At 39.3% G+C, this 17,973-nt stretch overlaps 1 protein-coding gene across 1 annotated transcript; it reads left to right on the top strand.

The window, feature by feature from the left end:
• Positions 1-9,286: 9,286 nt before the first annotated feature.
• Positions 9,287-14,894, top strand: LOC125253934. Its single transcript, XM_048168192.1, has 4 exons — positions 9,287-9,617; positions 9,713-10,008; positions 11,523-11,701; positions 14,855-14,894. The coding sequence occupies exons 1-4, from the start codon at positions 9,287-9,289 to the stop codon at positions 14,892-14,894; spliced, it is 846 nt and encodes a 281-aa protein (XP_048024149.1).
• Positions 14,895-17,973: the final 3,079 nt, after the last annotated feature.

The raw sequence follows: 17,973 nt of genomic DNA, 5'->3' as shown, positions 1-17,973 counted from the left end.
TTCATAAGAGATCACGGCAACATCACTCACTGTGCTCAGATTATTCTCCTTAGATAGAGACACTCACATTCTCACATTTATCTCCTCTAAAGCTTCATAAGAGATCTCGGTAACATCACTCACTGTGCTCAGATTATTCTCCTTAACCAGAGACACTCACATTCTCACATTTATCTCCTCTAAAGCTTCATAAGAGATCTCAGGTACATCACTCACTGTGCTCAGATTATTCTCCTTAACCAGAGACACTCACATTCTCACATTTATCTCCTCTAAAGCTTCATAAGAGATCACGGCAACATCACTCACTGTGCTCAGATTATTCTCCTTAGATAGAGACACTCACATTCTCAAATTTATCTCCTCTAAAGCTTCATAAGAGATCTCGGTAACATCACTCACTGTGCTCAGATTATTCTCCTTAACCAGAGACACTCACATTCTCACATTTATCTCCTCTAAAGCTTCATAAGAGATCTCAGGTACATCACTCACTGTGCTCAGATTATTCTCCTTAACCAGAGACACTCACATTCTCACATTTATCTCCTCTAAAGCTTCATAAGAGATCTCGGTAACATCACTCACTGTGCTCAGATTATTCTCCATAACCAGAGACACTCACATTCTCACATTTATCTCCTCTAAAGCTTCATAAGAGATCTCAGCTACATCACTCACTGTGCTCAGATTATTCTCCTTAGATAGAGACACTCACACTCTTACATTTATCTCCTCTAAAGCTTCATAAGAGATCTCGGTAACATCACTCACTGTGCTCAGATTATTCTCCTTAACCAGAGACACTCACATTCTCACATTTATCTCCTCTAAAGCTTCATAAGAGATCTCAGCTACATCACTCACTGTGCTCAGATTATTCTCCATAACCAGAGACACTCACATTCTCACATTTATCTCCTCTAAAGCTTCATAAGAGATCTCAGCTACATCACTCACTGTGCTCAGATTATTCTCCTTAACCAGAGACACTCACATTCTCACATTTATCTCCTCTAAAGCTTCATAAGAGATCTCAGCTACATCACTCAATGTGCTCAGATTATTCTCCTTAACCAGAGACACTCACATTCTCACATTTATCTCCTCTAAAGCTTCATAAGAGATCTCGGCAACATCACTCACTCACTGTGCTCAGATTATTCTCCATAACCAGAGAAACTCACATTCTCATATTTATCTCCTCTAAAGCTTCATAAGAGATCTCGGTAACATCACTCACTGTGCTCAGATTATTCTCCATAACCAGAGAAACTCACATTCTCACATTTATCTCCTCTAAAGCTTCATAAGAGATCTCAGGTACATCACTCACTGTGCTCAGATTATTCTCCTTAACCAGAGACACTCACATTCTCACATTTATCTCCTCTAAAGCTTCATAAGAGATCTCGGCAACATCACTCACTCACTGTGCTCAGATTATTCTCCATAACCAGAGAAACTCACATTCTCATATTTATCTCCTCTAAAGCTTCATAAGAGATCTCAGGTACATCACTCACTGTGCTCAGATTATTCTCCTTAACCAGAGACACTCACATTCTCACATTTATCTCCTCTAAAGCTTCATAAGAGATCTCGGTAACATCACTCACTGTGCTCAGATTATTCTCCATAACCAGAGACACTCACATTCTCACATTTATCTCCTCTAAAGCTTCATAAGAGATCTCAGCTACATCACTCACTGTGCTCAGATTATTCTCCTTAGATAGAGACACTCACATTCTCACATTTAACTCCTCTAAAGCTTCATTAGAGATCTCAGCTACATCACTCACTGTGCTCAGATTATTCTCCTTAACCAGAGACACTCACATTCTCACATTTATCTCCTCTAAAGCTTCATAAGAGATCTCGGCAACATTACTCACTGTGCTCAGATTATTCTCCTTAGATAGAGACACTCACACTCTCACATTTATCTCCTCTAAAGCTTCATAAGAGATCTCAGGTACATCACTCACTGTGCTCAGATTATTCTGCTTAGATAGAGACACTCACATTCTCACATTTATCTCCTCTAAAGCTTCATAAGAGATCTCAGGTACATCACTCACTGTGCTCAGATTATTCTCCTTAACCAGAGACACTCACATTCTCAAATTTATCTCCTCTAAAGCTTCATAAGAGATCTCGGTAACATCACTCACTGTGCTCAGATTATTCTCCTTAGATAGAGACACTCACACTCTCACATTTATCTCCTCTAAAGCTTCATAAGAGATCTCAGCTACATCACTCACTGTGCTCAGATTATTCTGCTTAGATAGAGACACTCACATTCTCACATTTATCTCCTCTAAAGCTTCATAAGAGATCTTGGTAACATCTTGCACCGTGCTCAGCCCTTACGAAACAATAATATATGGGAATATATTGAAAAATATATAATGTGACATATTACATAATACATCTCCAAATATTATAACCGGTGCTAATATTTTCACTATACATCAATATATACATTGACAATATAGTATGTATTGAACATATAAATATATTTAGAATCAAAGACTAAAATAAATCTCAGATTTGATCTTTTATTGGGTAAATTGCATATAGAGGTTTCCACATAAATGTGAATTAATTTATACACATACGTATATATAGACTTATTCATGGAATGAGTCAAAGCAGATTTCTGGTTCCTTGCATGATTTGCATGAATATGAATATAGGGGGAGATCTGCTAGTATTTATTGTTGTATTACTTTGAATTTTAGAAGGGTTTGTGGTGTGTGTATATTCAAGGAGTTACCGTGGTGCTGAAGAGTAGAGCCTGTATATAGAATAACGATTGGACAAACACTTGTAAGATATGATATGTTTAAAAAATAATGGCTGGGCACTTCTTACAGTGATTCCCTAAGTGCTTTAGTATAAGCAGGTGTGCTATTTTAAACTATATATGTTCGAAAATATAAAACATGTATGCAACAGTTCGTAGAGTTGGGAAGAAGAAGGCAGGAACCGGCGAAGATTTAAAGACTTTAATCCAAATAAATAAACAAACTGAAAGTAATGCGGTAAGCCCCTCATGGACGACTGCCACGTGCACACATAATAAAAGATATTATTCTGTATTTTTAATTTACAATTATTTAATTTAAATATATTTATCCTTCATATATTAGGAAATATATATTTTCTTTCCGTAAAGGTGGCTATTATTCTTAGCTAGAGAGTTAATTTTTCAATTTTATTTTAAACTCACAATCAAATTACATACATACATGATAATAAAATCCATTGATTTTACTACAAATATATTAAACAAAGAAAAATGTTATGTAGCAACCATAAAGAAATTGTATACAATTGTATACCATACCATTATTCATCTACAATTACAACAAATTCTTGTTGTGGTTATGCATTCATTCAATCAATCAATCCCTTTCCAATGTGTTTGGGAAATGTGATGCATATGCAATGCCTGGCATTGAAGACAAATTTAAAAACATTAGTTTGCTTAAAATATTTTCAAGAACTAGAACTTTTCTTTTTATAGGATTCTCAAGTAAGCTTACAATGTGAAAACAAGTTGCTCCTGTTACAATGTCCTGCTGGAGATCTAGTCCTGTGCATGACAATTCATTCACAAAAGCAAGATGTCTCTCATTTGAAAAATTGTCTCCATCTTTATAAAAGAAAAAGAAGTCAATTTGACCATAACATACTTCATTTCCATCATGAAATGTCATGGTGCAATTGTTTCTTCTTTTGGCTCTGACATACTGCTTTGAGGAATAGACAGTTCGGCCTATCTGAACTCTGCTAAATGCCTTCACAACATTACTATGTAAGCTATGTCCTAAAAACATTTCTAATGTAGACATGTCTGCGCAATCCAGCAAAAGATTGAAGGGAACACCCATTTCTTTCACTCTAAAAGCACCTGTGTTTGAAAAACAAAAATGACTTGTGTCATTTGTCATCTTGGCAATGAAATCAGCAGTGGTATTACCAATTTTGGTGGTTTGAGCAATATTTGGGAGACACTGAATAAGTTTCACTGCATTTACCATTTGTAGAGGAATATTTTGAGTTCCATGAATGAGACGAAGCAAATGTCCATTTTTGTCCTCAAAGTGAAAGCAAGAATGGGTCCACAAAGGTCCAAGAGCTCTAACACTGTCTGCTAAATGAACTAATAAGTGAACATTGGCTGTCAGGTATCTGTCACCATAAAGCTCATTCATCTGAGAACAAAACTTCCACAGAAGTTTCTCAGCGTGATCTATTTGTGCAAAGGTTATGGAATCCAAAAGAAGAATGAACATTGCTTCACTTAGCAGCAGAAAGTGATTGTAGTACAGGTTTGCAAGAATACCTCAAAAAACTACTGGCCCAAAGAACAACAACATACACCGGTACTCTGAAGCTTTATAGTACATTCTGTGGACAGAAACAGAGCGAGGGAAATGTGTTTTAAATGGTGGTTGAATTTCACTCATGCGTTTGTCTACTTCACTAATTGATCTGACAATGCTAAAAGAACAGCGTGAGAATTCTGTGGAAAACCACAAATGCATCAAAAGTCGCATTACACCAAGAAGCATAGAATGCATGTAATCAACACCTGTGCCTAAGATCAAATCAAAGCTATTTACTGTGCTGAGGTATGTGGGACCCTTAACTCCACGCACTATGGTTTCTGATTTAAATGACAACTTGGCATCTTCCACAAATCTCGTATGAGTACGTGCAGGACCCTTTGGATCTTCAGTTTGAAAGGGGAAAGTATGCACATGTCCCCTTTCTCCTGTTTTAATTGTCTTGCCAGGCTGTTCACATTTTAAACATCCAAAATGTCCATTGTACTGAATAGTATTTAACACTAAAGCTTTTGCGGGTAAATCACAAGTACCTGCAATGGTTAATACTCTGCAAATAAAGGGACTATCTGATTCATAAAATTTAACAAGGACTCCATCTCTTTGTATATTATTAAGAGTGTCACACAGCGGTTTAAGGAAAGTCAGCATAGATGGTTTTGACTCACCAAACCAAAGACCTGCAAGAATCATGTTTTCTCTGTTTGTACGCTCAACAAAATTTAGTTCATTTATGATACAATAAAAAGGCCACACTGAGAATTTAGAGGACTTGAAAACAGGAATGCCATCTGTGTTCCAGAGTAAGGAAATATTGTGGGAATCACTAAGTAACCCACCACCTGCCAAAAACTTCTGATATACTTGTCCATCATATATATCCTCTACATTGCACTGGCCCTTTTTTTTGTCTAATGAATCTAAATTTTAACTTTTCCTCAAAACCTTTTTTTGCGAACAATGCCTTATTTTGAGATTAAATTGGAACTTCAATGAAATATGAAGTTGATACCTCTGTAGTCTTGTTTTGTATAAAACTCTTCATTAACATTACAAAGTTCAGGGGTCTCATTTATAAAACTGTGCGTAGGATCCCTACTAAAAGTGTACGTACGCGCAAAAGCTAGATTCTGCGTACGCACAAAAAAAATCAGATTTATAAAACCATGCGTACGCCAGAACCTGCGCACAAATCCCTTTATAAATCCCAGTCAGCGGAAGATTGTGCGTACGTGCATCTCCACCCTGTCTCCTCCCCGAAATCACCATATATGGAGCTTACGACGCCTAGTTTTACTATGCATAACCTCATCTGCATATCATTTCCATACACGTTCCCAACCACGTGACACCATGGTTAACACCGTCAAAGGTACAAGATTAGATATGGACTATAAATGCCATTTGTGCCACACATTATATTGATAAAGATCATCCAGTATCCTCTTTATGTTTTAGAATAAATATATCAAAATATCCATAAAAACAAAATTGTATAAAATACTTCAGATAAAGGTTTTAGAATAGAGTTGATTCATTCATTTCCACTGGCCAAATAGTATTTGAATAGTTTTAAACAATTCAAATCAAATGTATGCAGTTTTGCTGATGAGGTGAACATATCTTTTAGGAAGTTTATAGGCTATTTTTAGTGGAAACAGATCGGCCTACTTATTTATTGCAGTGTAAATACAATTGTCTGACTCGGCGCGTCACTGACAAAGGATTTTAAAAAGAAAATGCAAATCTTACCGTTTTCCTCAAATTATATCCTTCAAATGGTAATTGTTTGAAGATCCTACACGACATCAACACCTCCTGCAGATGTGGCTGTACAGTAAGATATCATTGGACCTATTCAAACTGGACAACGGACCGTTCGACCACCGAATCCAGCAGTGTCTTCCATAATATCGAAGTTAAGTGTGCATCACTGATCGTCAAAAAAAATATTTTGTCATAACATCTGCAGTTTAGTTTAAAGAGGAATTATTGTGCTTCCAGTGCTCCTCGCTGTCATAAAACAGCGTGTCACTGGAAAAGTGATCGAAAGTAGCACATCTACTATCTCAATTCATATCACTTTTGTCTCCAGAATGTGCGTACGCACGGCTCAAAGTTTGCTTAAAGGTGCGCACATTCTCCCGTCAAGTTTGTTTTTATAGATCACAACCTTTGCGCGGGAACTGGCGTACGCACGCTTCCAGCCCCGTTTTGTGCGTACGCACGCTTTATAAATGAGACCCCAGGTCCGTACATCATAGAAGATCCCTCTGTCTGAGAAATGCCATTGTCCACTCCAAGCACTTCTGCAGAGCAATCATCTGGGGTCTCATTTATAAAACTGTGCGTAGGATCCCTACTAAAATTGTACGTACGCGCAAAAGCTAGATTCTGCGTACGCACAAAAAAAAATCAGATTTATAAAACCATGCGTATGCCAGAACCTGTGCACAAATCCCTTTATAAATCCCACTCAGCGGAAAATTGTGCGTACGTGCATCTCCACCCTGTCTCCTCCCCGAAATCACCATATATGGAGCTTACGATGCCTAGTTTTACTATGCATAACCTCATCTGCATATCATTTCCATACATATTCCCATCCACGTGACACCACGGTTAACACCGTCAAAGGTACAAGACATTGGAAAATATTAGATATGGACTATAAATGCAATTTGTGCCACACATTATATTGATAAAGATCATCCAATATCCTCTTTATGTTTTAGAATAAATATATCAAAATATCAATAAAAACAAAATTGTATAAAATACTTCAGATAAAGGTTTTAGAATAGAGTTGATTCATTCATTTCCACTGGCCAGATAGTATTTTAATAGTTTTAAACAATTCAAATCAAATTTATGCAGTTTTGCTGATAAGGTGAACATATCTTTTAGGATGTTTATAGGCTATTTTTAGTGGAAACAGATTGGACTACTTATTTATTGCAGTGTAAATACAATTGTCTGACTCGGCGCGTCACTGAAACATTATTTTAAAAAGAAAACATGCAAATCTTACTGTTTTCCTCAAATTATATCCTTCAAATGGTAATTGTTTGAAGATCCTTCACACGACATCAACACCTCCTGCAGCTGTGGTTGTACAGTAAGATATTATTGGACCTATTCAAACTGGACAACGGACCGTTCGACCACCGAATCCAGCGGTGTCTTCCATAATATCGAAGTTAAGTGTGCATCACTGATCGTCATTCTCGAAAAAATATTTTGTCATAACATCTGCAGTTTAGTTTAAAGAGGAATTATTGTGCTCAATTCATGTCACTTTTGTCTCCAGATTGTGCGTACGCACGGCTCAAAGTTTGCTTAAAGGTGCGCACATTCTCCCGTCAAGTTTGTTTTTATAGATCACAACCTTTGCGTGGGAACTGGCGTACGCACGTTTCCAGCCCCGTTTTATGCGTACGCACGCTTTATAAATGAGACCCCTGCTCTGTGGATTGACATGTCTCCTAAGGTTGCAGTGTTTTTTTTTTGCTGCAAGAAAAGAACAAACACCAAAGTGTGCAAACTTTCAAAAAACAAACAAACAAACAAAAACAATAAATTCTCACTTTGATGATTTTTCTTCTATATCTTTTGATTTTTGATTGGTCCTTAATTTTCCTTCTCCAACGAGACTGATTAATGGTTATTTGCGCCATCCTTTCTCTTGTGACTCAAGAGTATATACTGTACTACTCAACCAAATAACTTGCTTAAAAAATTAAATCAAACAATACTGTGGCAAATTTATTTACACTGCTTCTTTTATAAATTAGCCAAACACATCTGACATTGTTAGCTAAAGTATTTTGCCTCACTTGGCAGTATAGGTGTTGCACTGATTACATCAGGTGTGCAGTTCACCTGTGAGCAATGATTGCCATGAATGTCATGGTGCACTTAAACAAGTAGGAGATGGTTCAAACCATAGATACAAATAACCATAAACACAACATTTATATTGCCCATTGTAAAAACTGGCATTTTACCACCAAGTGTAATGGCACTAAACAGTGAGGGAAGCAGAAAGAGAAGGTAAGTAGCTCACAAAGATCTTTTTATTAGGCATAGTTTATGGTACTGAGAATTTGTTTATTATAATTTGGTCTTATCCACAGAACAGGGATCAGTGTGATGGAGATACCTAAAAGAATCCGTAACCCAATCAAAAAAAACAAAAGTCAGTGAGCCAGCCCCTACAAAATGAAGAACGAGAAGGTAAATAAGTTTAATAGTTTTGACAGTCAATTGTATTAAAGGCTTCATTTAAATTAAGTCTGTACATCAATAAGCCTTTGTGTGTCCCTTAGGCTTGCCTTGAACCCATGACTTTTTGAATTGCTGACACTGCCAATTAAGCTATATGCTTGCTTACAGTGTTTGGGAAATTTGTGGTGGTTGGATGTTAAATGTAATGTGCAATGTATTGGGGTTTATTATGAATCAAAAAGCTTCAATGTTGTATTCCTAGTGACTGTTTATTGACTTTGGATTTATTCTTACAATTACAGGACTTTCTAACATTTGAAGATGGATATACTGCAAGAATTTGTAAGACCTGCAACATACTTACAGAAAAGGAGTCGCCAATTACTAGCTTTGAGGGACTCATTCCAGGAGCTCGAGTTCTTTCAAGATGGTCAGACAACAAATTTTATAATGCCACTGTAGATCACATTGGGTTCTGTGACCAAAAGCAGGACCAGAGAAAGGGTGCAAAGAAGGACATAAAAAGAAATTATGCATCTGCTGAATCATTTTATAACCAGAATCGGGTCGCTTCTGCACCAGCTGAACATGGTCCTTCCTCTGCACTAACCCAGCCTCCATCTCCAGGATTGCCACCAACCCAACATCAATCTGTGCAATTACCATGCTCTGTTAAGCCTTTTAATCCACAGACCATGACACCATCTGAGTATTGTAATCAAGACCAGCCAGGTTTATTAGGTTTAGATGAACATCAAAGACAAACCATTACACATAATTCAACCCCAAAAGAAACATTTTTGGGGCTTCTGTATAACCCGTCTATACCTCACCCCTCAGCTGAAGTTACAATTCAGGATGACCAGCTTGGGTTAGAGCCTGAGGAGGAGTATGAAGATCCCACAGTCAGATCACAGAATGCTTCCTATGAAAATGAACAATGGGAGCCATGTGAAACATGCAAGCTGGAGGTACAGGCATTACTTAAAGAGAATAAGATGATGAAAGATGTGCTTTCCAGCATGAGTAAGTAAAATGATTGCATGTAAAGGGACATTTCTGATTCATTAATAATTCCTCAACCACTGTAAAAGCTTTTACTCCTACCTTTTCTGTTTCAGATCTTGAACACCTACAGGCACTCAGAGACTTTATAGACAAGATGGAAGACTACAAATCACGTGAAAGTGGGGTGCTGATGCCTCAAACCAGACCTGGCCAACAAGAACTTTACCCAGACAGTGGGCTGCTCTTGTCCTCTACCAAACTAGCAGCTATTCACCAAGAGTCAAAGAAGGACTGTCTTTGTCTTTTCCATCTACTGTTTGATCAGTTCTTCACTCATGAAGAATGTTCAAACTCTGTAGCATTTGGAAAGCATGGCAAAGTCCCAGAGGGCAAGACAATTTGGATAAAAGTAAAGTAAATGGAATACTAAGTAAGTTCCTAAATCCTTTTTATCAAATGTGTCAACTTCATGTTCCATACATTTAATCTAATGTTTGGTCATGTTATAGGCACAATGGGATTAAAAGTATAATTGCAGTATTTCCCTTGACCAGTTCATGTAACATTTTCCCTTTTTCCCCAATTGTAGCTTATGTCATGAGCTGCGGCAAATGTCATGGATGGAAACCAGTTGAAAAGTCAAAGCTGAAGAAAGCCCTTATAAACAAGTGTCGCATGAGATCAACTTAAATGTTTATGTAATTGTAGTGTTACATCAATGATGTTGTGTCATTTACTGGTCTTTTATTTTGCTGTTTCTGTATTTAAGTATCTATATGTAGCTGTGCTGCAGTCTAGAATTTTTTTTTTTTTTTTTTTTTTAAATGCTGCTTATAAAGTGTAAAAAAAGAAACAATATATATTTTAGTTTGATATTGTAGAAAACTTGTTTCTCTAAGATTAAAATCTGTGTCTTTACAGAGATTGCAAAGTATAAACATAACTCATGTGCAGTATCTAACACTATTTAATTTCTTTTTTTTATTTGAAGTGCCTTGTAAAAGATTTCCATATTGTATTTTCTTGCCATTGTATTAAGCATGTAAAATGAAACTTGAAACCTACATGAGTAAAGAAAATGTTAACCTCATACTGAGCACAGTAAAAGCAGCCTAACGTCTGAGCAATAAAACTTTCTGCAAGACACTAAAGAGCTCTCCCATCTTCATTTTAATACAGTCTCATGGATGTCTTGTCTTCTCCAAATTTACTTTAGTCTCATTTATGTCTATTTGTATGTTCCCTGGGCAATTTTATGAGGAAAATGTGAAGTCAAATCTGAAACCTAAAGTGGAAACAGATGAGAATCACAACCATAAATGCTGAGCTTAGTAAGAGCAATCTCTGAGTGAAAACACTTTCTCTAATTAGTCTTGAAAGAGATTACAGCAAGACAATAAAGAGAGTTTTAGGAGAAACATCTGAGACACTGCTGATACTACAACAAGAGCTAAATAAGAATCTCAATTAAGTCTCAGATATTTCTCATGTCTCCGTTGTGTCTACTCTTATTTCTCCTAATGGATTTTAGGAGAAACATCTGAGACACTGCTGATACTAAAACAAGAGCTAAATAAGAATCTCAATTAAGTCTCAGATATTTCTCATGTCTCAGTTGTGTCTACTCTTATTTCTCCTAATGGATTTTAGGAGAAACATGGGAAGACAAAGCTGACACCTAATTTAGACAATAAAGAGATAATTCAAGCTTCTCTCACCACAATCTCAGTTTTGACTCTCTTAGACATCTCTCATTTGCGTCTATATTTGTTTCTCGTAAGGAATTTTAGGAGAAACATCTGATAAACAGCTGACACTTAATCAAGAAACATAGGAGAATCACAACTATGTCTCCTGAGCTTAGAAAAAGCAACCAATGAGCAAATAGTTTTTCCTCTGGGCGGTTTAACACCTCATCTACAGAGAATTCAGGGCTCTGTCGAGACTGTCTTGTGTGAACTCAGAGATGAAATGTACATAGTGGAGCAACTGGCCGCTATAAGACAGAAACTTGTGGATGAAAGCTGCGAAGAGGTCGTTTATGACGCAGTTGATGCCAGGAAAGCCTGCCTGCCTACTTCTACATCTGAGACCGACTTACCGTGAGACAGGGAATTTCTGCTGCTGTTCTACATGGCTGGCTAAACATTTCTTTAAACAACGTGTAAATAAAAGCATATGCGAATTGATACAACCCTTAGTCTATGGCAATGGCAGCTTTGGCCTTATTAGAGGACATTGCTAATGGCAGAATCCGAAGAGAACGAGTTTTTAGGGACCACAATGATTTTCTGGCCCAGGATGATGACTGGCTTATCAGCCGTTTCAGATTTCCAAGGGCTATCCTCTTGGAGCTCTGTGCTGAGTCAGGTCTGAATCTAGAGAGAGAGAGAGAGACAGCGAGGAGCCACGCAATACCCGTTCCCTGACAACATTTCGTTTCCTGGCAACTGGTTCTTTCCAAAGGGAACTGGCAGACCGCTCAGGAATAAGCCAGTTGTCTTTGAGACGCGCAATGCCAGCTGTATGCGACGGCATCAGTATGTCTACCAGGTATATAAGGTTCCCGTATGATGCAGTTGATCAGCCAAACATTAAAACGCAATTTGCAGCGATAGCCGTTTTTCCTAATGTAATCAGAGTGATCGACTGCACACACATTGCTATAAGGGCGCTATCTGAAGAATTTGCATATGTGAATTGGAAACATTTCCATTCAATAAATGTACAGATAATATGTGATGCACAAATGCGCCTAACAAATATTGTGGCAAGGTGGGCTGGGTCAACCCATGATTCATACATCCTTACAAACAGCATGGTTGGGATGAGGCTCCACGCGGTTATCCACTAAAGACGTGGCTGTTAACCCCCCTCACCACCCCACAAATTGACCGAGAGTGCAAATACAATGATGCCCATTTTCACACTCGGTCAGTTGTAGAGCGGGCGATTGGGCAGCTGAAATGTCGGGGTACTGCCTTGACAGGACTGGGGGGATGCAGTTATACCGCCCTGACAAGGTATGCCGCATTGTGCTGGCCTGTGGTGTGCTGCACAGTGTCGCACACAGGCATGGCATACCACTTGGTGAGATGACCCTGACCCAGGACCAATGTATGTGCAGCCCAACTGTTACGCCCCGTTCTATTAAACGAAGGGGCTGGCGTGAGTTTGTTGGATATCAGGGAAACCGACTCCAGCCGACAGATCACCACAGACAACAAACTAAGATCCACACAAAATTTATTAAGGTGGAACACAAAAGAATCAAATAAAAGGAGCCATGGCTTCAGGGTGCCCCAAGGCCAAAACAATAAACATAACAGCTTAAAAATAAAATAAATAATTACCCTAACAAAAGAAACAAAAATACAGTCAACTTCCCTAACTCCCTAACATAAACAAATCGCAAAGAAAGTCAAAATAAATGGCAGGACACCCCTACGCTCCTAAAGCATAAACAAAAACATAATTGAAGCACTTTAAACAAAACAGGAACTGTGGTTCGCGATCTGCCGACGGGAGAAGGAATCCGGAGCTCCTCACGCCAGCAGGCCAACGCCAGAATGAGCTCCCCATCTTCCGAGAGCGCCGCCCTTTTAAACGGAGCAGCCGCAAGCTCAGCCAATGACTATCTGTTCCCAGCAGCCAATCCCTGCACAGACATTTGAAAGGGAAAAAACAAAACTCCACACATAAAACAAGACAGATGCCGAATATCGTAACACCCCCACACATAAAGAAAAATCAATACAAATTAATTTTAAACAAAACTGAAAGAACGAGATAAGGCATCTGCTAATACATTGTCCTTGCCCTTTTTATAACGAATCTCAAGATTGAAATCTTGAATAAACAAGGACCAGCGCATAATTCGCTGATTTGCATTGCGCATTCGAGACAAGAATACCAGTGGATTGTGATCAGTAAAGACGAACACCGGAATAGAACTTGATCCCACGTACACTTCAAAATGTTGTAACGCCAATAATAAAGCAAGAGCTTCTTTTTCGATAACACTATAGTGTAACTGATGTTTCAGAAACTTTTTTGAGAAGTACGCTACGGGATGCTCAACTCCATAGATGTCATCTTGCAAAAGAACTGCTCCAGCTCCAGTAGCACTAGCATCAATGTCAAGTTTAAACGCACGTGAATAATCCGGTGCAGATAACACTGGAGTACTACATAACAAACTTTTCACGGCTTCAAATGCGTGTTGACAGTCATCAGTCCATAGGAATTTTTGCGAGGCACGGAGAAGATTAGTTAATGGCAGAGCCACATCAGAGAAATTTCGGCAGAAGGCTCTATAATAACCTGCCATTCCTAAAAAACGGCGAAGATCACGCTTGGTTTGAGGTACAGGAAAATCAACAATTGCTTTTACTTTCTGGGCGACAGGACGCACTTGTCCCTGTCCAACTCGCTTTCCCAAGTACATGACGGTTGCCTTGGCAAATTCACACTTAGCCAAGTTCAACGTGAGGGAAGCATTAAGCAAACGCGTAAAAACAGTGGTTAGAGTGTCTATATGTTCGTTCCAGCTAGACGAATACACCACGATGTCATCCAAGTAAGCTTTACAGTTCTTAACATCAGCCAGTATGGTGTTCATTAAACGCTGGAACGTTGCTGGTGCGTTCCGAAGCCCGAAAGCCATCACAGTATAATTTAGAAAATTGTCTGGGGTGACAAAAGCAGAGATTTCGGCTGCACGTTCAGTTAAGGGAACTTGCCAATATCCCTTTAAAAGATCGAGTTTTGTAACGAACTGAGCCGACCCCACATTATCCACACAATCTTCCATTAACGGTAAAGGAAATGAATCAGGCTTTGTGATCGCATTTACCTTACGGTAATCCGTACAGAATCGGTAGGTACCATCCGGCTTCGGAACAAGTAAACAGGGCGAGCTCCAAGCACTTGAGCTCGGAACAGCCAAACAATTATCCACTAGATACTTAACTTCAGAGTCAATGATTTTTCGTTTAGCTGGATTGACACGATACGCATGTTGCTTAATAGGTGGATGGTCGTTCACCTCAATATCATGTTGAATGACGTTTGTCCGGGTAGGCACATCCGAAAACAGTCCAAGAAAAGACTGGATCAAATTCCCAATGTCAGCTCGCTGATTCTCAATTAAATGAGACAAATGAGAATTAAGATCTGACAAAATTTCAGAATTATTCAGTCTGACACCAGATACTGGCATACTCCGTAGGTTTAAACAATCTTCATTCCCACAGGAAGGTGGTACCACCGAAAGAGAAGCAACTGGAACAGTAGAGCTCTTTAACTCCACTTGTTCACCCCGAGCAACATAACGCTTCAACATATTGATGTGGCACACACGGGTCTTTCTTTGTCGATCATGAGTACAGATAATATAGTCAGTATCGCTGAGCTTTCGCTCCACCACATAGGGTCCAGAAAATTTTGCTTGCAGAGCAGAGCCAGGGAGTGGTAGTAAAACTAAAACTCTGTCTCCCTTCACAAAAGTACGTGCAATTGCATTTTTATCAAAACGCTCCTTCATCTTCACCTGAGTGTTTAATAAAGCGGACTGAGCAAGATCTCGAGCTTTATATAAGCGTTCTCTAAATGAGCTAACATAATCTAAAAGATTACAAGTGGGCTTTTCTTCAGACAACCAATTCTCTTTTAGCAGCTTAAGTGGACCGCGCACCACATGCCCAAAAACTAACTCCGCGGGGCTAAATCCCAGAGAATCCTGAACACTTTCACGCACAGCGAACAACAGCAACGGTAATCCTTCGTCCCACTCTTTTTCTGAATCAACACAGTAAGTTTGTAACATAGTCTTCACTGTTTGATGGAATCGTTCCAGTGCTCCCTGAGATTCAGGGTGATAGGCACTGGAAACGACATGTTTAACATGCAACTGGGACAGGACTTGATTGAACAACCGGGACATAAAATTCGTTCCCTGATCTGTCTGAACGACCCTTGGAAGTCCAAAAGTAGAGAAAAACACAGTGAGGGCTTTCACAATTGCTTTAGCTCTCAACGAACGAAGTGGAATTGCTTCGGGGTAACGAGTTGCTGTGCACATAAGCGTAAGCAAATAAGTATGCCCTGCTTTCGTTTTCGGTAGAGGCCCCACACAATCTAATATGATGCGCTCAAATGGTTCTCCGATAGCAGGAATCGGCTTGAGAGGTGCTGGAGAAATAACCTGGTTGGGTTTCCCAACCATTTGGCAAACATGGCATGATCTGCAGTATTTTGTAACATCCGATTTAATCTTAGGCCAAAAGAAATGACGCAGAACACGATAAAGAGTTTTAGCCACACCTAAATGGCCAGCCACATTATCATGCGCCACGCTTAACACTTGTTCTCGAAAGCAAGTGGGAACAACAACCTGGTACAATGTGTCCCAACCTGAATTATCCGACACTGAAGGTGTCCATTTCCGCATTAACACTCCATCCTCAAAGAAATAACCAATTGGCTTGCTCATAATTTCTTTTTTATTTACAGCTAACTCTCGACAGAATTCAAGCGACTGGTCTTGCCTTTGCTCGGCTGCCAATAACGTACGATCTACAGATAGTAACATATCAGCGCAATCAACTTCAGCACCACTGCTAGCGGACAGCGGCGTAGACGCGGGCATCTCAGGTTGGTGCTTCTTGGCGGACACATCTGACTGTAACGTACCCGATTCAGTCACGTTCTTATTAACGAGAAAACTATCAGAGAGATCAATCACGGCCGTAATTTTTTGAGATTGAGCTCGAGTAATGACACAAGCGGGAAACACCGACAAATTTGCTTCTTCCTTACACACAGCAGAAGCTTCGTAAAGTGGATTTTCGATAACTTCAGGGAGAGGGAAAACTTTCCCACCTGCCAGGTCATTTCCGATAATCAGAGTTACTCCATTTATAGGTAATTGTGAACGAACGGCCACTTTTACGAAACCAGTTACCCACTCAGATCGAATATATATTTTGTGCAAAGGAACCTTTTCTACTCCCATTTCAATTCCTTGGACTAGCACATCAAAACCACAATACGTTTTCTCCGAGAACGGCAACGCACTTCCTAAAATAAATGACTGCGCGGTACCAGTGTCACGCAACATGGTAACAGACACTCGATCATTTTCCAAATCAGTTAAAGAAATCATTCCCTGCCGAATGAAAGGTTCAAAAACTGCATCTATTTCTGGCTTCAATTGTTTGGTAACAGTTCGTACAAAACCAACTCCTTTTGGTTTAGCCTTATTTTTTTTTTCAAAACGGGACACGCCGCAATTAAATGGCCAGCTTCGTGACAATAAAAACACTCACGAACATCAGATTGCACCGAAGATTTCAAAAGTTTAGATGATTTTGAAGTTCTCTCAGAACTCACAAAGTTTGATGACTCTCGGCGAGCGGGTGCCACGAATACATTTTTGTGCGTTAGTACAAATTCGTCAGCACACACAGCAGCCTCAGCAAGAGTCAAAACTTTTTGCTCATTCAGGTACACCACAATTTTATCCGGTAACGAATTCTTAAATTCTTCAATCAAAACAAGTTCACGAAGCTGCTCAAAATTCGTCGCTTTGCTGGCCTGACACCACTTATCAAAGAGCACGCTTTTCTCACGCGCATACTCAACAAACGTTTGATTGGCATTTTTCACATGCAAACGGAACCTTTGGCGATAAGCCTCGGGGACAAGCTCATAGGCTCTTAACACAGCGGCCTTCACTTTTTCATAATCGAGACTATCAGTAAGGGACAAAGCGGAACAAACTTCCTGGGCTTTTCCAGTTAAGCGACATTGCAACAAAAGAGGCCAAACTTCCTTCGGCCAACTCAACGCAGCAGCAATGCGTTCAAACGCTCCAAAATATGAGTCAACCTCGGCCTCCCGAAACAGTGGGACGAGGTTGATCTGTCTACTAATATCAAAATCCAGAGAGGTTACAGAAGGCATAGGCAACGATGAATCAGAAACATGTTGCAAGCTCTGACTGGTTCGACCAATAGCAGGTATAGTTTCTGCTTTAGACTCACTGGGCAATCGGTGACCAGCATGTGACTCCAATTCACATTGTCTAAAGCGTAAAAGTTGGGTAGTGTGTTCTTGACGTTTAATTTCCAAATCGAGTTGTTTCAATTGGATAGCTAGTTTCAAATCCTCCGTACCTACCCCACTCAAAGAACGAAGCACCGGATCACTGCTCGGAACATGCTCTTCATCACTTGCACTTTCCCCTGTCTCCCCACTTTCAACGTTTTGAACTGCTGCTAACACACCCTGTCGAATCAATGCAGCTTGTATTACGTCCCGCATTTCTTTCTTACGAGCTGATTTTACTACAGAAATTTCATAATAATCAGCA

Source organism: Megalobrama amblycephala, linkage group LG19 (assembly GCF_018812025.1).
Source record: "Megalobrama amblycephala isolate DHTTF-2021 linkage group LG19, ASM1881202v1, whole genome shotgun sequence".
NCBI lineage: Eukaryota > Metazoa > Chordata > Actinopteri > Cypriniformes > Xenocyprididae > Megalobrama > Megalobrama amblycephala.
The sequence above is the reverse complement of the archived record's forward strand: the minus strand, read 5'-3'. Positions and strand labels throughout refer to the sequence as shown.

Coding starts and splice junctions, on each gene's coding strand:
- LOC125253934 (XM_048168192.1), top strand. CDS start 9,287: ATGACACCATCTGAGTATTGTAATCAAGACCAGCCAGGTTTATTAGGT. Junction 9,618..9,712: donor AGATGTGCTTTCCAGCATGA/GTAAGTAAAATG, acceptor TTTCTGTTTCAG/ATCTTGAACACCTACAGGCA. Junction 10,009..11,522: donor GCAAGACAATTTGGATAAAA/GTAAAGTAAATG, acceptor CCTCATCTACAG/AGAATTCAGGGCTCTGTCGA.